Raw genomic sequence first — 18,589 nt, forward strand, 5'->3', positions numbered from 1 at the left:
AAGTGAGTCGCTCTGGTCAGAATGCTGCCTGGTTGCAGGCTCGGTGGGACTGACACCTTTGTGGGCAGATGTATCTAAATCTGAACTTGTAAATCCGGTCAAAAGCATTAGTCCCGCAGGACAGCCCAGCATGCAGAGAGCTGCTGAGCCGGTTTGTTGTCTCCAATGTATTCTGCCTGTGCTCGGGGAGCTTGCTGTTGTTTGTAATGACGCATTCTTGTGTTGCCTCTGAGGATTCACATGGTAACGGTGATGGGGATTGTTGGATTTATCTGAATGCAGCAGCCGTGTGAGTCTAACTCAGAGCCTAGGGCAGTGCTGCGGACTAAATGCGAATAGATTGCATACTCTGTTTGGGAAGTCGAGAGGGGGTTTGTTTAGTTACTTTTGTGGCTTTCCATGTGAAGCTGGTGTCCAGTTTCCCTGACGGTCCAGCCGCCCCACTGTTTATTTTCCTAATGAGCTGGGCGGTCCCTACTGCTGAGTGATGGTTCCAAACACACTCTCTCTCTGCCTCTCTCCCTCTTTTACAGCCTACCCCTTCACTCTACTCCCTCTCTCCCCTCCTCTCCCCTCTCCTTACACTCTACCCCCTCCACTCTGCCCCTCCTTTCTCTTCTTCTCGCCCTCTCTCTCCACCCCACTCTTCTCTGCCTCCCCTCCCCTCCATTACCTCCCTCACTTCTTCCTCACCCACCTTTCACCTCTCTCTCCTCTTCCTCCACCCTCCCTCCCCATCTTCCTACCTCTTCTCCCCACCTGCTGTCCTCCTTCCCTCCCACCTCTCCCCTCCTCTCCCTTTCCCTCTCACTCCTTCCCCTCCCTCCCGCACTCGCTTCTTCCTTTCAATTCTTTCTTACTCTGCATTTGGAAACTGGAATCCTCGCGATGTTGGGAGAAAGAGCAGTTTGTTAAATCGCAGCAAGATGATTTGGAATTCTGTGAAAACAGAATCTGCAGCGTTTTTTCTATTAATTTGAATTTCAGCGGCTCCTTGTCTCGAATCCACTTTGAGAACGTTCCCCTTGCCCATGTGGAGCTCCATCAGAGCTGAGTCCTTCCCGTCCAGGGGAGAGGGACTGTTTACATGGTGATAATTGTTGTCTTTTAGCCAACTCGAAATGGTCGCCCTTAGGTCACCCCAAACTACGGTGACCTTCAAAATATTTGTGGGGAGCTGCTGAAATCCAAGTGTGACTGTCTCTGGAGTTTCTCCAGACCTGGACCCCGCTTTGTGAAGCTGCTTTCATAGTTTTGGATAATGTTCGTGGGTAGCAGGGCTGTAATCTGTAGAATGGCCTCAATATTGCACCCAGCGCAGATGATTCACTGTAAGATAACAAAGTGTGGAGCTGGATGAACACAGCAGGTCAAGCAGCATCTCAGGAGCACAAAAGCTGACGTTTCGGGCCTAGACCCTTCATCAGAGAGGGGGATGGGGAGAGGGAACTGGGGGAGGCGGACCAAAGATGGAGAGAAAAAAGAAGATAGGTGGAGAGGAGAGTATAGGTGGGGAGGTAGGGAGGGGATAGGTCAGTCCAGGGAGGACGGACAGGTCAAGGAGGCGAGATGAGGTGGTAGGTAGGAAATGGACGTGCGGCTTGGGATGGGAGGAAGGGATGGGCGAGAGGAAGAACAGATTAGGGAAGCAGAGACAGGCTGGACTGGTTTTGGGATGCAGTTGGGGGAGGGGAAGAACTGGGCTGGTTTTGGGATGCAGTGGGGGAAGGGGAGATTTTGAAGCTTGTGAACTCCACATTGATACCATTGGGCTGCAGGGTTCCCAAGCGGAATATGAGTTGCTGTTCCGGCAACCTTCAGGTGGCATCATTGTGGCACTGCAGGAGGCCCATGATGGACATGTCGTCTAAGGAATGGGAGGGGGAGTTAAAATGGTTCGCGACTGGGAGGTGCAGTTGTTTATTGCGAACCAAGCGGAGGTATTCTGCAAAGTGGTCCCCAAGCCTCCGCTTGGTTTCCCCAATGTAGAGGGAGCCACAGCGGATGCAGTATACCACATTGGCAGATGTGCAGGTGAACATCTGCTTGGTGTGGAAGGTCATCTTGGGGCCTGGGATGGGGCTGAGGGAGGAGGTGTGGGGGCAGGTGTAGCGCTTCCTGCGGTTGCAGGGGAAGGTGCCGGAGGTGGAGGGCAGTGTGGAGTGAACAAGGGAGTCATGGAGAGAGTGGTCTCACTTATTCACTGCACGCCTCTCCACCTACCCGCTCCTCCTCTCCGCACCCGTCTCCCCTCCCTGTCTCCCCATCCCGTTCTCCCTCCCCACCCCTCCCTGTCTCTCCACCCCTCTCCCTCCAACCCTGGCCCTCTCCCAACCCCTCACTCCCACCCTACCCCTCACTCCCACCCTACCCCTCACTCCTGCCCACCCCACTCCCACCCCTCACATCACTCCCACCCCTCACATCACTCCCACCCCTCACATCACTCCCACCCCTCACATCACTCCCACCCCTCTCAACACTCCCACCCCTCTCAACACTCCCACCCCTCACCTCACTCCCACCCCTTACCTCACTCCCACCCCTCACTCCACCCCACCCCTCATCCTCACCCACCCCTCATCATCACCACACCCCACCCCTCACCTCACTACACCCCACGCTACCCCTCAATTCACTCCCCATCGCTCCACACCTCACTCCCCCCATCTCACTCACCTCTTCATCTCATTCCTCAAACCCATCCCTCACACCTGCCCCCATCCCTTCCATTGAACTGAAAAAAAAAGCGCAAAGAGCTGAAATTCACTGTTGGCCAGCGACCGGTACCACAAATAAAGCCAAGAGGCCACTGTCTCTAACCACCCTCCCTGCCCCAGCAGCCTGGAGGGGCCAGGGGCATACATTCAACTCTGATTAACTTTGATGCCAAATAACCAACAGAATCTGCAAAGAGCTAGCTCTTGGTTTCCCGTGAGTGATTGTCAATGTCTGCATTTTTGGTTGTTGTACGTATTTTTAATTTTGTATCCAAACATCCAATATATTGCCTGTTAATGTGGTCAACTTCACAATCAGTTTGGTATCTGGGGTGGGGTTGGGTTGGTATCTGGGATTGGGATTGGGTTGGTATCTGGGATCAGGATCTGGTTGGGTTGGTATCTGGGATCAGGATCTGGTTGGGTTGGTATCTGGGATCGGATCGGGTTGGGTTGGTATCTGGAATCAGAATCGCGTTGGTATCCTGGCTCGGGTTGGAATCTGGGATCAGGATCGGGTTGGGTTGGTATCTGGGATCAGGTTGGGTTGATACCTGAGATCGGATTAGGTTGGTATCTGGGATCAGGTTGCGTTGATATCTGGGATTAGATTAGGTTGGTATCTGGTATCAGGATCTGGTTGGGTTGGTATCTGGGATCGGATTAGGTTGGAATCTGGGATCAGGATCAAGTTAGGTTGGTATCTGGGATCAGGTTGGGTTGATATCTGAGATCGGATTAGGTTGGTATCTGGAATCGGGATCTGGTTGGGCTTTAGCTGGCAGAGGAGCTAAAAAAAATGGAGAGTAACTGGTTTCTATTGTGTTTTTCAGACTGGCAGAAAACAGAAGCTCAGAAAAGACGTGAGCAGCTCTTACTAGATGAACTAGTTATTCTGGTTAACAAACGGGACGCGCTTGTCCGAGATTTAGATGCACAGGAAAAACAGTAAGTTACTAAATTAAGAAAAGTTACTTGGTGGGAATGAAAACCGAGCCTTTCGCCTGCACGTTATCCTCCAACTTTCCGGGTTGAATGTATTCAGTATTCGATCCTATCCAATCTAGCTTTAGTTTTTGAATGTTGCATTCTTCAAGAGTCAGGTCTCTTGGTGCTGCCCCAGTCCCTAATGAAGCCTGTTTGTGTGTTCCAGGGCGGAAGAAGAAGATGAACATTTGGAACGAACGCTCGAACAAAACAAAGGGAAAATTGTAAAGAAAGAAGATAAGTGTCTCATTCAGTGAGAGAGATGCACTAGAAGATCTCCCATCATTTACACACACTTTCACTCTCATTTTAATAAACTATGTGATGGATTTGAATGATATCATGTTTCAATTAGATTGTAAACTGTTGTATTTTTTTTCTGTCAGAGCATTTAATCGTCCTAAGGCCGCAGGTCCGTCATATGGCTGCATCTGTCGTTTTTATGAAAGTGTATTTTGTAAAAAAAAAAGCCGCGTGTAATTGTTTTATTTGTAACGGTGACATTTAATGTTTTATCAGTTACATTTGGGAAGAATTCCCTGCTCATTAAGGAGGATAGGAAAAACACCAAATAGTTGCGAAATGTAGCAGGACAGTTCCTGATTGTTTCTTATTAACACTGAGACGGCTTTCTGTGCGCCGCACTGATCTGCCTCAAATGGATGTTGGATCAGATTTGATACTGTGACCGGGGAGGTTGGCGGTGGTTACCGGCTTCTGAACGTTACTGTTTTACAGAAACTGCGGAACTCCAGCCTCTGGGTGCACCTTTGAATAAATTGATCGCCATCAGTTGTCAAAAAGTGAAACATCTTCAAGAAACAATCTCTAAACCGGAATGTTTGAGCTTGCTAGTTGCTGCATTTTCAATATCTAGGTTTATTTCCATTGAATATTGGAACGTTTCATTGGAGCTGTAAAGTCCGGTTTTTTTTAAAATATAAATAGTTGGCTTTTACAGAGCGGCTATGTTGTAAATGATATTATCTGAAGTTAGTTTTAGTTTAAACTCAGAAAAGGGCTGATGACTTTGCACCCGGTTGGTGCGGTCAGTTCGTTCTCTGGTGTTTTCTATGTATTTATTACCCGGAACAGCGCGAGCTGCTTGTTTAAGCTCCAGGTATTTTGCTAAAACGTTTTTGTTTGGCTCGAAAATGCTTGTTATTTGTCTTCCGAAAGCAAAAGCAGTTCTCTAGAAGATCGGAATCATTTTCAACACGTTTCTCTGCACCAACCTACCGTCAATAAAACTGCTGCTTGGGGGAAGAAATATTTCTGTTTATTTATTCCAGGACCGCCTCTGAATCTTGAATAAAAAGTGAACTTTGAAGCGTTTTATGTGGACAGAATCTGTTGTTGATGCTTTAGCCTAATCATGTTCATACAGACTTGCGACTTCTAAATTTGAGTTATTTACATAAATGACTTCGATTGGGGAGCGATTTACTTTAAATTGGAATTGTTTAATGCATAAATAAAAGTTTTCCTTCGCTACAACCAAACCGGTTTAAGTTTTTTAACGATTGCACGTCAGCAATTCCATCCTGGTGGGTAAAAGCTCCATGCCCAGGCTGAAGCAGGCGCACAGCAAAGTCAGAAAAGATACCTGTAAAGCGTCTCCTACAGCAGTTTTCCCGGGAACTCCTCCCGACCGTCTGAAATCAAAATCAAAGTTGAAAATCCAAATCTTTGTTCAAAATCCCAACCAAAACCCCGAGGTTAGTTTTCTAGCTGCACCTGGCTGGGTTTCTGCCCCTTTTTCCTGTTTTTTTTTCATTCCCTGCCCTGCAGATTCCTCACGTGTGGGGCCCATCTGCGGTGACTGTACTCTCATGTTTTAATTTCTGCAATAGCCGCCGATTGCAGTCATTTCAATCGACTTTTTTAAAAAATATTGCTCTAATATCGACATCTTTCAAACAATTAAACAGATGATGTGTTTTTGTAATGAACTAATAAATATTCGAAGCTGAACTGAACAGCTCGATCAACGGCCGATATACCCCTTTCTGTAAACATTTCTAAATGAACCTGATGTCTCTCATTCTCAAACCCTGCAGCTGTCAACCAGGAAACGCACCAGGCACGAAGCTAAAGTTTAAAGTGCGCGTCTTGATGTTGTTTCCGCGGTGTCACGGAAATATTGAAAGGACATTTTCTGTTTGAGGCTCGTTCCTAAAATAATTTGATAGGATACATTTCTTACACGACGCCAATCACATCAACTAGAGCTCGTAGCCGTTAGGAGCTGAACTCCCTTTGCACATTCCAAATTATTACACTGTTCGTTTCGGTTTCATCGGCGCAAAACATTTCGGATTTTCTGTGGTTGTGTAACTTTGAAATGATTTTTCTGTGAAGTCATTGCAGCAAAGAGGTGAAACCGGCCGCTAGCCATTAACTTTGTAACATCACACATCAATGTCTTCAACTGGAGAAGCAAATCTTTTAAAGTCGCTTCTAAGTGAATCCCATTACTGTTTTTTTAACTCATTTTGAGACAATGTCGGACATTACCATCCTTCCCGCGGCTAGTGTGGACAGTATCTTTTTAATTTGTTAGTGGGGACTATTAATTACTTTGGAGGGAGATTAGCACAAGGAAGAGACAATTTTACAGACACAATCTGTTTAGATGGCAGAGCTTTTAGTCAATGTATTGAATGAGGAATTTCTGTTGTGACACCATTCGAGCCGCCGCCTTCAGAACCTGTAACACTCAACGCATTCCGGCGACTTTCAAATTCATTTGCTGTGTCTAGTTTTCCAGGACAGTTCTGGCCCATCAGTAGCATTCCTGCCACCTCAGTCTGTCCAAAAGCAGGCTTTTGGGGACTGTCGAAAATCAAACAATCTGCACTGGCACCGTTTAGCATCGTTATCACATGACACACAGACCTGCAGAAAGTCTAACCTTCAGCTAAAAGGACGTCCACGCCTCGTGCCAAATATGTTTGAGCCGAAATAAAAATTTTATTTTGTTAAAAGTGCACAGACTGAACTGAGATGTCAGCAAAGGGGCTGCGGCCCGTAACATACGCATGATCCTGGACACAATTGGTGCTAATTATTCAAACTTCCAATTGCACCGTGAGCGCTGGAAAATTCCTAAATCATTCCTAACTTCCCGGCTATAATTTCTACACCGCCTGGAATTTAACAATTATGACTGTAAGTAGTTGTCATCCTCTCCGTTCTTACCTGTTTGCTCCTGGCCGCCCACAGTAAGCAGCAGATTTGACAAACTCTCTGAAAGGGCTAACACGAGGCTGGGAGCCGCAGTTTGAAAACTTTTCAGCGCTTCACCTGGTGAACAAGGAGTTGATGAAGGGATTTAGTCGCGATCGAGACTGGAGGAGTCTCTTGTGAATTTTACATTTGGCCCCTCGGATGTATCTAAATGCGGCTGCAGGTGATGATCACTGGGATTTCAATTCCCCCCCCCCCCCCCCACCACCTTTTCCACCGAGCCAGTTACACTATCCCAGTTTTATCCCTATCCCTACACTATCCCATCCCTGTGTAAAGCAAGTTAAACCAAGTGTGGCCGTTATAATCGGCCCGCCGTGCCGCTCCAGTGCCACGTTACACCACATTCTTAGTTTTGTCTGTACCAAATCTTCCGCAATCTCTGACTTCTACCTTTTGATGCAATAACGCACATCTGTCCCTCTCCCTGTCTCTCCCTCCCCCCTTCCCCAACCCAGGGTTTCAGGCTCGGCTTTAAGAAAATTCGCCTGCAATTTCGGATTAGACAAATACTCTTCTTACAAAGGTTAGTGCTACTTGATACTATAATACTTAACACAGGCTTGATCAGCGCATCTTAAACAGAGACTTCACACAATAAAAACAATCAGTAAATCCCTGGGATTGCTCCAGAAGTAAACTCGATTGTGTTTCATCAGACAAATTAGCAGGATGTTTCGTTTCCTTAATGCTGGTTAAAAGGCAGGATTTTTAAAATGTACATCTTTTAAGTATGATTTAAACAGAGCAGTACAACCGAAGGTTTATGTACAGAACAGTTCAATCCCAGCTGCGAATATGGTTAGCCAAATAGTCTAACAGAAAGGTAGAGAGTATACCTCAGTTATCAACAACTGAACAATAGGAAACAGTGCGAAACTGTGCAAGCCGTGTACAGAATGAATTAACAATGTTCATGTGAGGTACGATCTTATTTTTTTTCCGAAGGCATTAGCTTTTTTTTACGTTTAGCAAATACTGATGTTAATCCCGAACAATTTCTAATTATTTCGAACAGTCGGTTGCGTCTTTCTTGCTCATGGTAACGAGATCTTATTATTATCATGGAAATAGCCTGCCTCGGTGCAAAATTATGTTCCTTGAAGGTTTCACTTCTCAAACGCAGGCGAAAAAGAAACCAAAACAAAAAAAAACTTCCAGCAAAGTGCATTATTTGCTAAGTTGGGATTGAATTGACCGCTGGTTCTTTTGTCAGAAACGGTGCTCGTGTCGATGACTTTCAGTGAACTATTGGGAAAGTCTTGTAAAACCTTCCTTTGATGAGCTGCTCGGTAAAGCAAAAAATGTAATTTCGTCTTCTGGCGGTTGGTTTCTTTGAACATTAGCTCGCTTTCAGTTCCCGCATCAATTAGAATGAGTTGATTTTCTGTGAACAACAAAAGAGTGACCAAAGCCTTATTAAGGTTTTCAGAAGAACTCACCGAGCCTTTCAAAACCAGTTAAGGAAACCCTGTGCCCCTCCATGATATTCTGTTACCGTATGTTATTTGTTCACCAAAGAAAAGTGACGCTTGAAAAGTGGTTTCTTTGATAACCAGCAGCCGACAGTCCTTCTCGAATTCATTTATTTCCCGCGTCGGCGTATTTTTTCTTTAGAAATTTCGATTAAAGGCAGTCTGTCCCATTAAAGTTTACGCTGACTATCCCGAAATGTAAAACTAAATGGGGATTAGGCCGTCATCAATATTCATGAGAACGTACAATTTCAAACACAAAAAAACCTCGACATTTTTAGGAGTAATTATTTTAAAAGTACGACTTGAAAATACAACCGTATTAAAATTCCGGCCCTTGTTATTTGCTGGAAAGGCCCGAAAGAGAGAGATTTCCTGGTTAAAACATTCGTTTACCTGAAACTAAGTTTAACATATCCTCAGCTGAAACCTTAACAGGACATGGGGGGTGGGGGGGGGGGGGGGGGGAAACCAGCTGATTTCTCAATAGAGGTTCATACTTCTCCTTTATTTCATGTATTTATCACAGGAAACTCGTAACGAAAATGATGCGGACAGCCAGGTTTATTTTCTCGCAAGTCAGTGCCTTGTTCGCTAATAATGGTGCACATCCCACCGGGCTGAGAAACAGATACTGAATAGGTGCCAGTTACACTGATGTGAGGTGACAGAAAACCGACTTTATGAATGTTCTCTGAATTGTTTAGTCTCACAACAAGCTGCTAGCTGTATTGCGTGAATTTCCACAGCAATAATTACCTGCTGTAATTAAGTGGTGGCCGCTCGGGTTTCTTCATGAATAACTTTGCAGCTTGTCCAGAAATATGTAGCTGACAGATTGTGACTACTTTCAGAGGAGCTTTTTACCCAGCGATGGGCAAGTGTATTCCTCCTCTGGGAAAGTAGTGCTCCGGCGTCACCTGGAGACGAGCTGTCAATCATGAACAAGTCGCCGGGTGATTGGTGAAGGGCGGATCATTGTCGGGCAGTTCCGCCAGAGCAGCGCTCTCTTAGAGAAGGCTGCAGTGATCAACTCTCCATTGAGTCAGGTCCAAACAAACACGGAACGACCTGCAACTTTCGCTTCCCCAGCCTCTAGGCTCGCAGCAAGTTTCTCACTTTGCTGCTTGTTTCGTTTCTGGGGTGGGTCTGTTTTGGGAAGGGGGGTGGTGGGTGTTTGAATTCAGTCCCACCCGCTCCGACCTAACCTTGTTGCGCGTTGTGCTACAGAATAGACAGCAGGCTCCTGCTTGCGTTTTACTGAGTTCTAGACTCCAGGCCTGGTCTAAAATATTCTCAGGTGAGTGTGAGACTCCGCGGTATTTATTCATGGGGGGTGGGGGGCAGCAATCTCAACGAATTAGTGTGAGGCTAGGGAGTTTTTCTTTGAAGGGGCTAGTTTGAAAACGACCTCAGATTGTGAACTAACTTGTGACTGTTAAAGTACAGCTCTCTATGGCTAACTTTGAATTTTTTTTCCCCCTTGTATTTGTGTTGTTAACTAATTCAATTTTGTAACTGACCTGACTCCTCCTAAAGTACTTGGATCGTTTAATTTGTTTCATTTTCTCACTGAAAATTACAATTGCAGCGTCCAAGGGCCGATTGAAAAGCTTGAGTCCACTTTAGCGGCTAATTGGAGAGGCGTGTTTTTCGTTTTTTTTGTTCATTTATTTTGCTGATAAGGTTCCTCCTTTTAAATTGCGTCCCCTGAGGTCTAATCTAAATTGTAATTGACTTCATTTGCACACGGCTATCGCCTTTTAAATGAGAGCACGGTTTTATCTGGGTTCTGTGGAGGTGGAAACTTGGGTTAGGAAACTGTTGATTGAGAATGCGGGTTAATTTTTTTTTTCAGCTAAGTGCTCTGATGTTATCGTCGCCGTATGGAGGACAACTTTCATTGAGAAATGTCAACATTGAATATTCAGGGTCGATCTAATTGTTTTTTTTAAATTGGCGGCTGCGTTTTCTCTTTTGAAAGGAATTTGTAGTGTTTCCCTTTTTTTGATTTAGCAGATTGTGAAATAGTTACCTGTTTTCTAAAAGTCCTTCAGTGTCAGACGATGGAAACGAGTTTAATGAAACTTGAACCGAAAAATATTATCATTCTTTGTTTTCGAGTCTGTTTGACATTCTTGGGAAATTTTCCCCGGGGCACAGTATAAACTGCAGGAGATTATTTTTTTTCAAACCAGGGTTGATGTTTCGGACGTCGGTTTGAAAACTTAAAGGCTTAATATATTTTAATGAGGGCAGACTCCTGACCATCAGCCTCTATTCTCGCTACTGTCCGGTTAATCTAAACGGTAAAGCAAAACTTCAGTTAAACAGATGCGATTTTAAAGTACTATGTTTTGGATTTAGGTGTAATATTTTTACACCTGTCTGTAGGAAACGGAAAATCGAAGTCCCTGCAATGAGCGCCATTAAATATCGTGTGCCTGCAGTTCTGTCATTAGTTCATCAGGACTCGGTGACTCGGAATTGTTCATCACAGAAATGATTCCCTTTTATCATCAGTCATCCGCCGGCTTCAATCATGGACAACACTTCACTTCCAAACAAGTTTACCAAGAGTAGGCTGAAATGTTAGGCCTTTCGCACGCTTGCGTTCCAGTAAAATGATCCAAATCTTAACACTTTAAAACTGAGCGAGTGTTAGTGAGTTCTGACAGTGGCCCTGAAGTTTTCAACTTTGGCTCGAAAGACGAGATTTTATTTTCTTGTAAAATCACGTAAGTTTTTCCTTTCGCCTCGAATGTGTGGACCGCGCGATTTCGGTCTTTCATTTTGTGTGGATCTTGTTGACCAGAAGTTTTTAATTTGGCGAAAAATACAGCGAACTGATCGGCCCACTTTAACTTGCCTGATCTCGACAATTTCCACACTTAAGTTTCACAATAAATTTAGTGGATCTCTCTCTGGCCCACATTATCCTGTTCGATTTGGGGGCTTTGGCCAACTTCAAGAAGAGTGAAGTCGAACCATTTTGTAAACTTCTGGGTTTGCGTTTTTCGAAAAAGCAATTTCCAAAGTGAATCCAGACACTCTCTCTCTGTTTTGCCGGTTAAATTAGAGTCCTACTCTGTCTGGGGCTGTTTGTGATGTTTTAGAAACCACACTAATTCTAAAAACACTTTTTGATTTTTGGAAGTGAGATTTTGTTTTATTTTACAGGCGCCTGCGATCTGGTGACTGCCGCAAAACGACGTTTTATTTTTCGGCCGAAATCTGCAGGTATTTTCTCTTTAGCGGAGCACGGAAGGTTGACTGGCCTGGATTTTGGGAATAGTCCGAGGGACACGCTGCCTTTTCCCTGGCTTTGGAAGATCGCCATTCGTTAGTATGATGTCATACCTCAAGCAGGCTCCGTACGGGATGAACGGTCTCGGGCTGAGTGGCCCTGGGATGGAGTTGCTCCACCACTCGGTGGGATATCCCGGTAAGGGGCCGAACGTCCGTGCACGCTGTCCCAAACTCTCTAACTTTCTTTTTTAAAAAACAAAATTAAACAAACACGCACAAGCTTGCGGCGGAAGTTTTGTTGGGAGGTGGTTTCTCAGTGGGATTGAGAGAGATAACGGGCAGATATTTCCGAAATGACCAGTTTTTTGTTCTGTAACCACTTCGCAGCGACCCCGCGCAAACAGCGGAGAGAGCGCACCACATTCACCCGCTCGCAGCTCGATGTGTTGGAGTCTCTGTTCGCAAAAACTCGTTACCCTGACATCTTCATGAGAGAAGAAGTGGCATTAAAAATTAACCTTCCCGAATCCAGAGTGCAGGTGGGTCCCAGTCTGGTATCCCTCACTTCAAACACAGCGCGCACAGAATAACCTAAATCAACTCTTTCTGCTCTTAAACAACTGCCTGAGACGGAGAAGGTGGTTTCTCAACGAAACTGTTTCTCTGAGGTTATCATTCGGCAAATTAGTTAAAATTTTGCGGAAGGCGAAAATGCCGAGCGGTTTGGAAAGTGTTGGGAACGGGACAAAATGCCTTAAAAGTTGGGTTTGGGGTGACCGGTGTTTCTCAGTAAAATCGGTGAGAATTCTTTCTAAAACTTCAAACCTCGCGATTGAGGGAAATATGTAAATACACACTTTCTGTAACAGTGTGTAAGTTTTCCGTAAACCCAGGCGCAGCTTCGTGTCTCGAAGCGATGGTAAAATCCTGGTGCTTTAAGCTTCCAGGATTTCCCCAGTGGAGTGATGTCTCCGGCTCATTCCTGCTACAAGCAGCTGCCGATAGAACTGTCCACATTGTGTGCTTTGGCTTTTACAGTTTACTGAAAGCTCAGTTCTCCTGAATATAATTAGCAAAACCTTTTTTTGGGTCTGTTTCCATTGAGAATAGAATCGGTTTGTAGTCCACCATCTCAATCTTTCTACTGCCACCTCACACACTCTTTTCTTTGAGCTGATTTTTAATAACTGTCTCCCGTTATTAAATGCGTAAGGTTTCAATGTCAGTTTTCAATGATTTTTGAAAGAATGGATTGAAGTGAGTCCGCTGCGCTGCCTTTGTTTTGCTTAAAAATAGAGCAATCCTTAGTCAGTCCCTCTCCAAAAACCATTTTATACAGTTTTTTTAAAAAAGCCATCCGTATCATCGATTGGTGAAGCTGTAATTGGGTAAGTTTTATACACTTTAAGTTCGTTTTTGCTCAAGGATGGAGCAATTGGAAGATATTTGAAAATGTTACTTCTGAACGTTGAAATTTTTAAACTCTCTCGCAGTTTCCTTGCATGGCCTTTTGTAATAAATTGGCGGGGGGGGGGGCGGCGGAATTTGCTGTTTTTTAACGGGAGTGAGGTCCTTCCCTCCTGGGGCTGTGCTTGCGGGGGGGGGGGGGGTGGTGTTTTGAGGCCGTTCCCGTTCTGACGGAGTTTCCTCCCCCTGTTTCTCACCCCACCCCGGCTCTGCCTCTAGGTTTGGTTTAAGAACCGCCGAGCTAAATGCCGCCAGCAGCAGCAGAACGGGGGCGGCGGCGGCGGCGGCAGCGGCAAGGCCCGGCCGCCCAAGAAGAAGTGTTCCCCGGGCCGGGAGAGCAGCGGCTCGGACAGCAGCGGGCAGTTCACGCCGCCGGCCGCCTCCAGCTCCTCGGGCAGCGGCCCCAGCACCAACTCGAACCCGGCCTCGGCGCTCAGCACTCCGGCGGCAGCAGCGTCCATCTGGAGCCCGGCGTCAATCTCCCCGGGGGCGGCGGGCCCTGAAGCTCTGAGCGCCGCCGGCGCCTCGTGTATGCAGCGCTGTCCGTCCGGCTCGGGCGGCGCCTACCCGCTGGCGTACGGCCAGGGCAGCGGCTACAGCAGCGCCTACCCCACCTCATCCTCCTACTTCAGCGGCGTGGACTGCAGCTCGTACCTGGCTCCCATGCACTCCCACCACCCTCACCACCAGCTGTCTGCCCATAGCAGCGCTGCGCTCAGCCCCATGAGCAGCTCTCCAATGCCGGGGCACCACCTCAGTCAGAGCCCAGCTCACCAGGGCTACAGCGGGCCAGGACTGGCGTTCAACTCCGCCGACTGTCTGGACTATAAAGAGCAAGCAACATCTTGGAAACTCAACTTCAACACCAGTGACTGTTTGGATTATAAAGAGCAGGCTCCCTCCTGGAAGTTCCAAGTTTTGTGAAACTCAGTTTTACGCTCCAGCCTGGGAGCCTTTTAATCATTCTCCAACCCCCACTTTCTGAACTTGTTGCTTCTCTGTTCTGATTTGACAGAGGGGACAGACTGGGACTTCACGTTGTTAACTGTTTGCTGGGTTCATTTCCATTTCTCCGTCTCCTTTTTAGGTGTTGACAATCAAGCTGGTGTCTGTTTTAATTGGATTATGCTGAGTGTAGGTGTTTGAGACAGAACCAATCTCATTGTCATGGCCCTAGGATGCAACATTTACTGCACAACACAAACCTTTCAATAAAGTCTATTGAATGAAATGTACAGGGAGCTGTTAGTGCACAGTCTTTCCTGGGGGGAAAAGTGGCTTCATTTCGCGGCTGGAAACGGGCACCATTCACCCCGTTTGACCGTTACCGTTTTATTTTAGCGAACTGAATTCGTTCAAATTCTCCTTTTTCGGAGAGAAATAAAAAAAAACCGAATTCAACCCGAGTTCGTTTCCCTTTTCTCCTAAAACCAAATGAGAGTCAATGTCCCAGGGCCCCTGGGTGCTGTTTGCCTGATGCTGGGTTCTGGTTGTAGTGGGAATAAGGGGGTGTGGGGGGGGGGGGGGTGGGGAGCAAATATTGTGCAATTGATGGTGCCGCTGATATTTTTTTTGTGGCCGATTGGAGTCTATTCTGCGGATAAAATCGTTCCTTTTAGTGCAGTGTCTGAAACTCTAAGGACCCGGCGGTTCTGTCGTCGCGATTTCAATAAAGGTCAATTCCTTCTGGCTTTTTTAGAGCGTGCCGCCGTCCTTTTTAAGGTTCTTTTATGTTAACAAAGTAACTAAAACAGAACAGAAACACCTCTCCGTTCCGTTGCTGCTGAATTTTACAAATTAAAATTCGAACAGTTCCCAGCTGGAATCAGGTTTGTATCAAGTTGTAACCAGAATGTTTCGGTAACAATGTAGTAGTTTGAAGGCACTTGTCTGAATTTTTTTCTCTCTGAATTTTCGGACTTCCGTAGAAATAAAACAACGAATTGAAAACGATACATTGAAGAGACACAGAAGCCGCTAGATGAGGTTCCCAAATCAAAGGACTGGCGGTGTTTCTGAAGAAGTCATTCGATCTAAAACTAACTTTTCTCTCAAAATGCAGCCAGAGCTGCTGTTTCTCCAGTCTGCTTTTGTTTCTTTCAGATCTCTGGCCTTTTATGGTTCTGTTCTGTTTAAATTATATTACACACTCTCCCCTCGATAAGCAAGGAGCGCTGTTAACACCGTCTCGAGTCCAACTACCAAAGGTTTTACGATTTAAGTTTTTAAGGACACCGGTGTTAAATTTAATCATTAAAAAATAACCTGGACGTGATCAGCAAAATGGAAGGAGATAGAGGTAGCAACACCTAATTGGAATCAAAAACTTACCAAGTCCGTTTTAGCCCATGTGTTTAAACCTGGTTTGCGCCTTCACGGGCTCATCCGTGTTAATCAGGAAAATGACACCAAATTTGTTAAGTGAATGTTTGAGCAAATTTCCATTTGACTTCGTTTTGTCACTAGACTACAGCAAATCGCGGAAGGAGCAGTAAAATGTACATTTCCGGAGTTGAAACGAAAGTTATTTCGTGCCCTTATTCCCAGATCAATAAATTGCTCAGATGTCTTCAGTTTGTTTTTGAAGACTAAGAATATTTTCTGTAAGGAAACAGTATTATGTGAAACAATCTATCCATTTGTGTAATGGATACATCTGAATTATTTCAAATTTCTTAAAAATAAGAATCGTTATTTGAGGCACGAGCTTTTTTCTTTGCGATGCATGGATTTTTATTTTGGCCAATGCTCTCTTTCTTTCTTTCCCTCGATCTCCCTAGTGTGAAAAGTTGATTTTTTTTGAAGAAGAAGATGATGTATCTGATTTGTAGATGGGGATTAAATTAGAGTAAGCAAAAGAGCCAAGACTCCACCCACATTACAATTAACAAATATTCTGGCGTTCAGTAGTACAGTGTACAAAATCTCCAATTACCTGTGATTCCAACTTTTGATGTTACACAAATAATTTTGGACACGCCTCCATCCTCTCAACTGATTCTAATGCTGCCGCATCGGTTCCTCAAGTCTAGTTAGAAAATCAGTGGACTTTGGATTTGACAGTGGCATTAATCATTTAAACTAAATTTGTGCTTCATCTGAAGATTCCGAGCCTTCTGTGTAGTAGGTTTCAAGGCTAAATGTTTTCAGGTGTTTTCTTCTTCACTTCCCACTCTAGCATTCGATACACAGTCACCGTCTGAATTAGGACAATTCATTCACTGCTGTTATTCAAGGTAACAGGAAAATATCAGGTGATGGGTCAACTTTGATCAGGACGATAGTTTGAACATTGCAAATTAGTTTATTAATATGCCCGCAAATGCAAATTTTTGAAGAGGCACATGCGGAATAAGAAGTAGTGGAAGGAGGCTGATCTGCTGCTTCGCGTTTCTGCCGCCTTGAGCAAACTGAGAATCTGTTTGCTTCTGCTTTAATTATCTTCAAAGACGCCACTTGCACTGCCTTTTGAGGGAGTTCCAACGTCTCAAATTTTTTCTTTTCTCACATGGGTGATCTCTCAATTTTATCAGTGACCTCTAGTTCTAGATTCTCCCGTAGAGGGAATGTTTCCTCTTGTCAATGTCCCTTGGATTTATGTTTCAAAATTCTCTCTTCTCAAACTCCATCAGATAAAACCTAGCCTGTCCACCCTTGTCTCAAAAGCAGCACGTCTATCCTACGTATTAGTCTTATCTGAACTCTTTCCTGCATATTTACACTCTCATTTAAAGGAGACCAATGTTAAACCACATCTGGTGTACTTTCTACAATGTCCTGTATAACTGAAGCATAACCTCCCTATCTCCTGAATTCCATTCCCTCTGGTCTGTTTACTTCCCTTGCTATACCTACATCCTGATCATATAGTGTGCAAGGTATCATACTTTTGCATCCAACCGCTGCAATCTTTCACTGTTTAGATAATATGCTTTCTTGCCAAAATGGGCAATTTCCCCAAATTATACACTACTTGCTAGATTTTTGCCCCCTGTCTCTCTCTCTCTCTTTTTGTAGCTTCCTTATGTGCCTTTCATAACTTGCCTTCCTATTTGTCATTAAATTTGCCAAAAGATAGTATTATTTTCAGTGTCCTGAAGCCTTTTTTTCCCCAATGCTATAAAATGGGTTAAAGTTTGAACTTGGAAGACATTCCCAATTTCCAGGGACTAACTTCACTGAACTATTTAATGTATGTTACACTCAGAGCAAATTTTGTTTTAGCATGGTGTTTTGGAGAAGCATTTCTAACACTGAAGTATCACTGAGCTACGTAGCATGATTAAAAGCCGCTTCAGAGGGAAGCTTAAAGATAGTGAGCCGAGAGGGGACCCCAGAGTTTGGAGTCTAAGCAAGACGGCATAGCCATGCATGGAGCGATGGCAATCACGTGCTCAAGACTGGAATTGGAATGCTTACATCTTGGTTTAAGGGGCTGAGTGGTGAGACCAGGGGTAGACCTAAATAATGATGAGAAGTTTAAAATCAAGATATTGTTCATTGGAGCCTCTAGTCAGGAGACACTGCAGTGATTACAATGGAAATGGAATTTCTAGAGTTTGGATCTAGATCTGAATCCCTGCTCCTGTGTGACTTTAGTTTAAAGGGCAGGCTGATGAAACTGAGTAGGTGCATGTCTCTGGGCCTGAATTTACCAAAAATAAAGATCCAGACAGGTTTCAGCAGCAGGTGAACTGATACTGCCTGAAGTCAGGGGGATGTTAAAGGTTGAAATAGCTACCTTTTTGTAATGGTACACATGAAGTTGGAAACTATCCTTGAAGCAAATGTGACACATTGCAAACAAACTGGTTATATCTTGGATTGTTACTGGGGAGGAGAATGAATGAATAGCAAGAGATTGCAGCTCAAAATGAGAGTTGCAAACAATGGCTTTAGTGTTCCTAATTTAATTGGAATCTTCTGTTTATCCAGCACTTGATGCTGGATAATTTAGCAACAAGTGGAGGAGAAAATGTTGAGAACTGCATGTTTATCTTTGAGGGGCAATTGTGCCTCCAGATATCACCAAGTTGTATTGCATATATAAAAATGGGGTCAAGCCCCACGTGTGGATATGGGAGGCTACAGTGTAGGCGTAGGAAGAGAATCTAGTGCAAGTGACCCTGCCTGCCAATGGAACCAGGTGAAAGCCTTGTCCTGCTAAATGCTAGTAGAGAGGGATAAGAAGAATATTGTGGTCACTGTCAAAGGCTACAGATAGGACAAGGAAGTGAAGGTGACTTCATTGCAGTTTCAGGGCGTTGTTTGTGAATTCAGCAGTTCTGCCACCATAGCATGTGCTGTGCCTTGATGGACAGATTCTCACTTTGTATTCAGGGCAAGTTGGGAGGAGATTTAAAAGGTGGTAACATCCTTAAGGGCTTTGAAAAGAGAAGACAGATTGGGTATGGGATCTGTTGGTACAGGTTGCTGGTTGTT

The 18,589-nt window shown here is 44.9% G+C and overlaps 2 protein-coding genes and 1 long non-coding RNA gene across 17 annotated transcripts in view; 2 read left to right on the forward strand and 1 right to left on the reverse strand.

The window, feature by feature from the left end:
* The window catches only part of ehbp1 (EH domain binding protein 1), a 344,052-nt gene extending 339,015 nt beyond the window's left edge, over positions 1-5,037 (forward strand). For all 5 annotated transcript variants that reach the window (XM_048536029.2, XM_059648293.1, XM_059648292.1 and 2 more), the window contains 2 exons: positions 3,554-3,668; positions 3,874-5,037. In XM_048536029.2, the coding sequence (XP_048391986.2) occupies positions 3,554-3,668; positions 3,874-3,964 (206 nt within the window). In that variant the 3' untranslated portion in view covers positions 3,965-5,037. The remainder of the gene's footprint in view (positions 1-3,553; positions 3,669-3,873) is intronic.
* LOC132210002 (uncharacterized) lies at positions 3,946-7,126 on the reverse strand. Its single transcript, XR_009446116.1, has 3 exons — positions 6,909-7,126; positions 5,314-5,362; positions 3,946-4,475 (listed from the first exon to the last, which is right to left on the reverse strand). It is a non-coding gene; the product is annotated as an uncharacterized LOC132210002 (long non-coding RNA).
* A 93-nt stretch (positions 7,127-7,219) lies between these two features.
* otx1 (orthodenticle homeobox 1) lies at positions 7,220-14,382 on the forward strand. Of its 11 annotated transcripts, none has more exons than XM_048535820.2 (5): positions 7,220-7,879; positions 8,961-9,095; positions 10,799-11,876; positions 12,068-12,219; positions 13,367-14,382. In XM_048535820.2, exons 3-5 carry the CDS (start codon positions 11,780-11,782, stop codon positions 14,069-14,071), a joined length of 954 nt encoding a protein of 317 aa, XP_048391777.1. In that variant the 5' UTR covers positions 7,220-7,879; positions 8,961-9,095; positions 10,799-11,779; the 3' UTR covers positions 14,072-14,382. The 11 variants fall into 11 exon arrangements, with proteins under 11 accessions (XP_048391777.1, XP_048391780.1, XP_048391769.1 ...); XM_048535823.2 differs by having other exon boundaries at positions 11,612-11,876; XM_048535812.2 differs by lacking the exons at positions 7,220-7,879; positions 8,961-9,095 and having other exon boundaries at positions 9,265-11,169; positions 11,612-11,876.
* The last annotated feature ends 4,207 nt before the right edge of the window (positions 14,383-18,589 follow it).

Source organism: Stegostoma tigrinum, chromosome 9, assembly GCF_030684315.1.
Source record: "Stegostoma tigrinum isolate sSteTig4 chromosome 9, sSteTig4.hap1, whole genome shotgun sequence".
In the NCBI taxonomy this organism is placed as follows: Eukaryota; Metazoa; Chordata; class Chondrichthyes; order Orectolobiformes; family Stegostomatidae; genus Stegostoma; species Stegostoma tigrinum.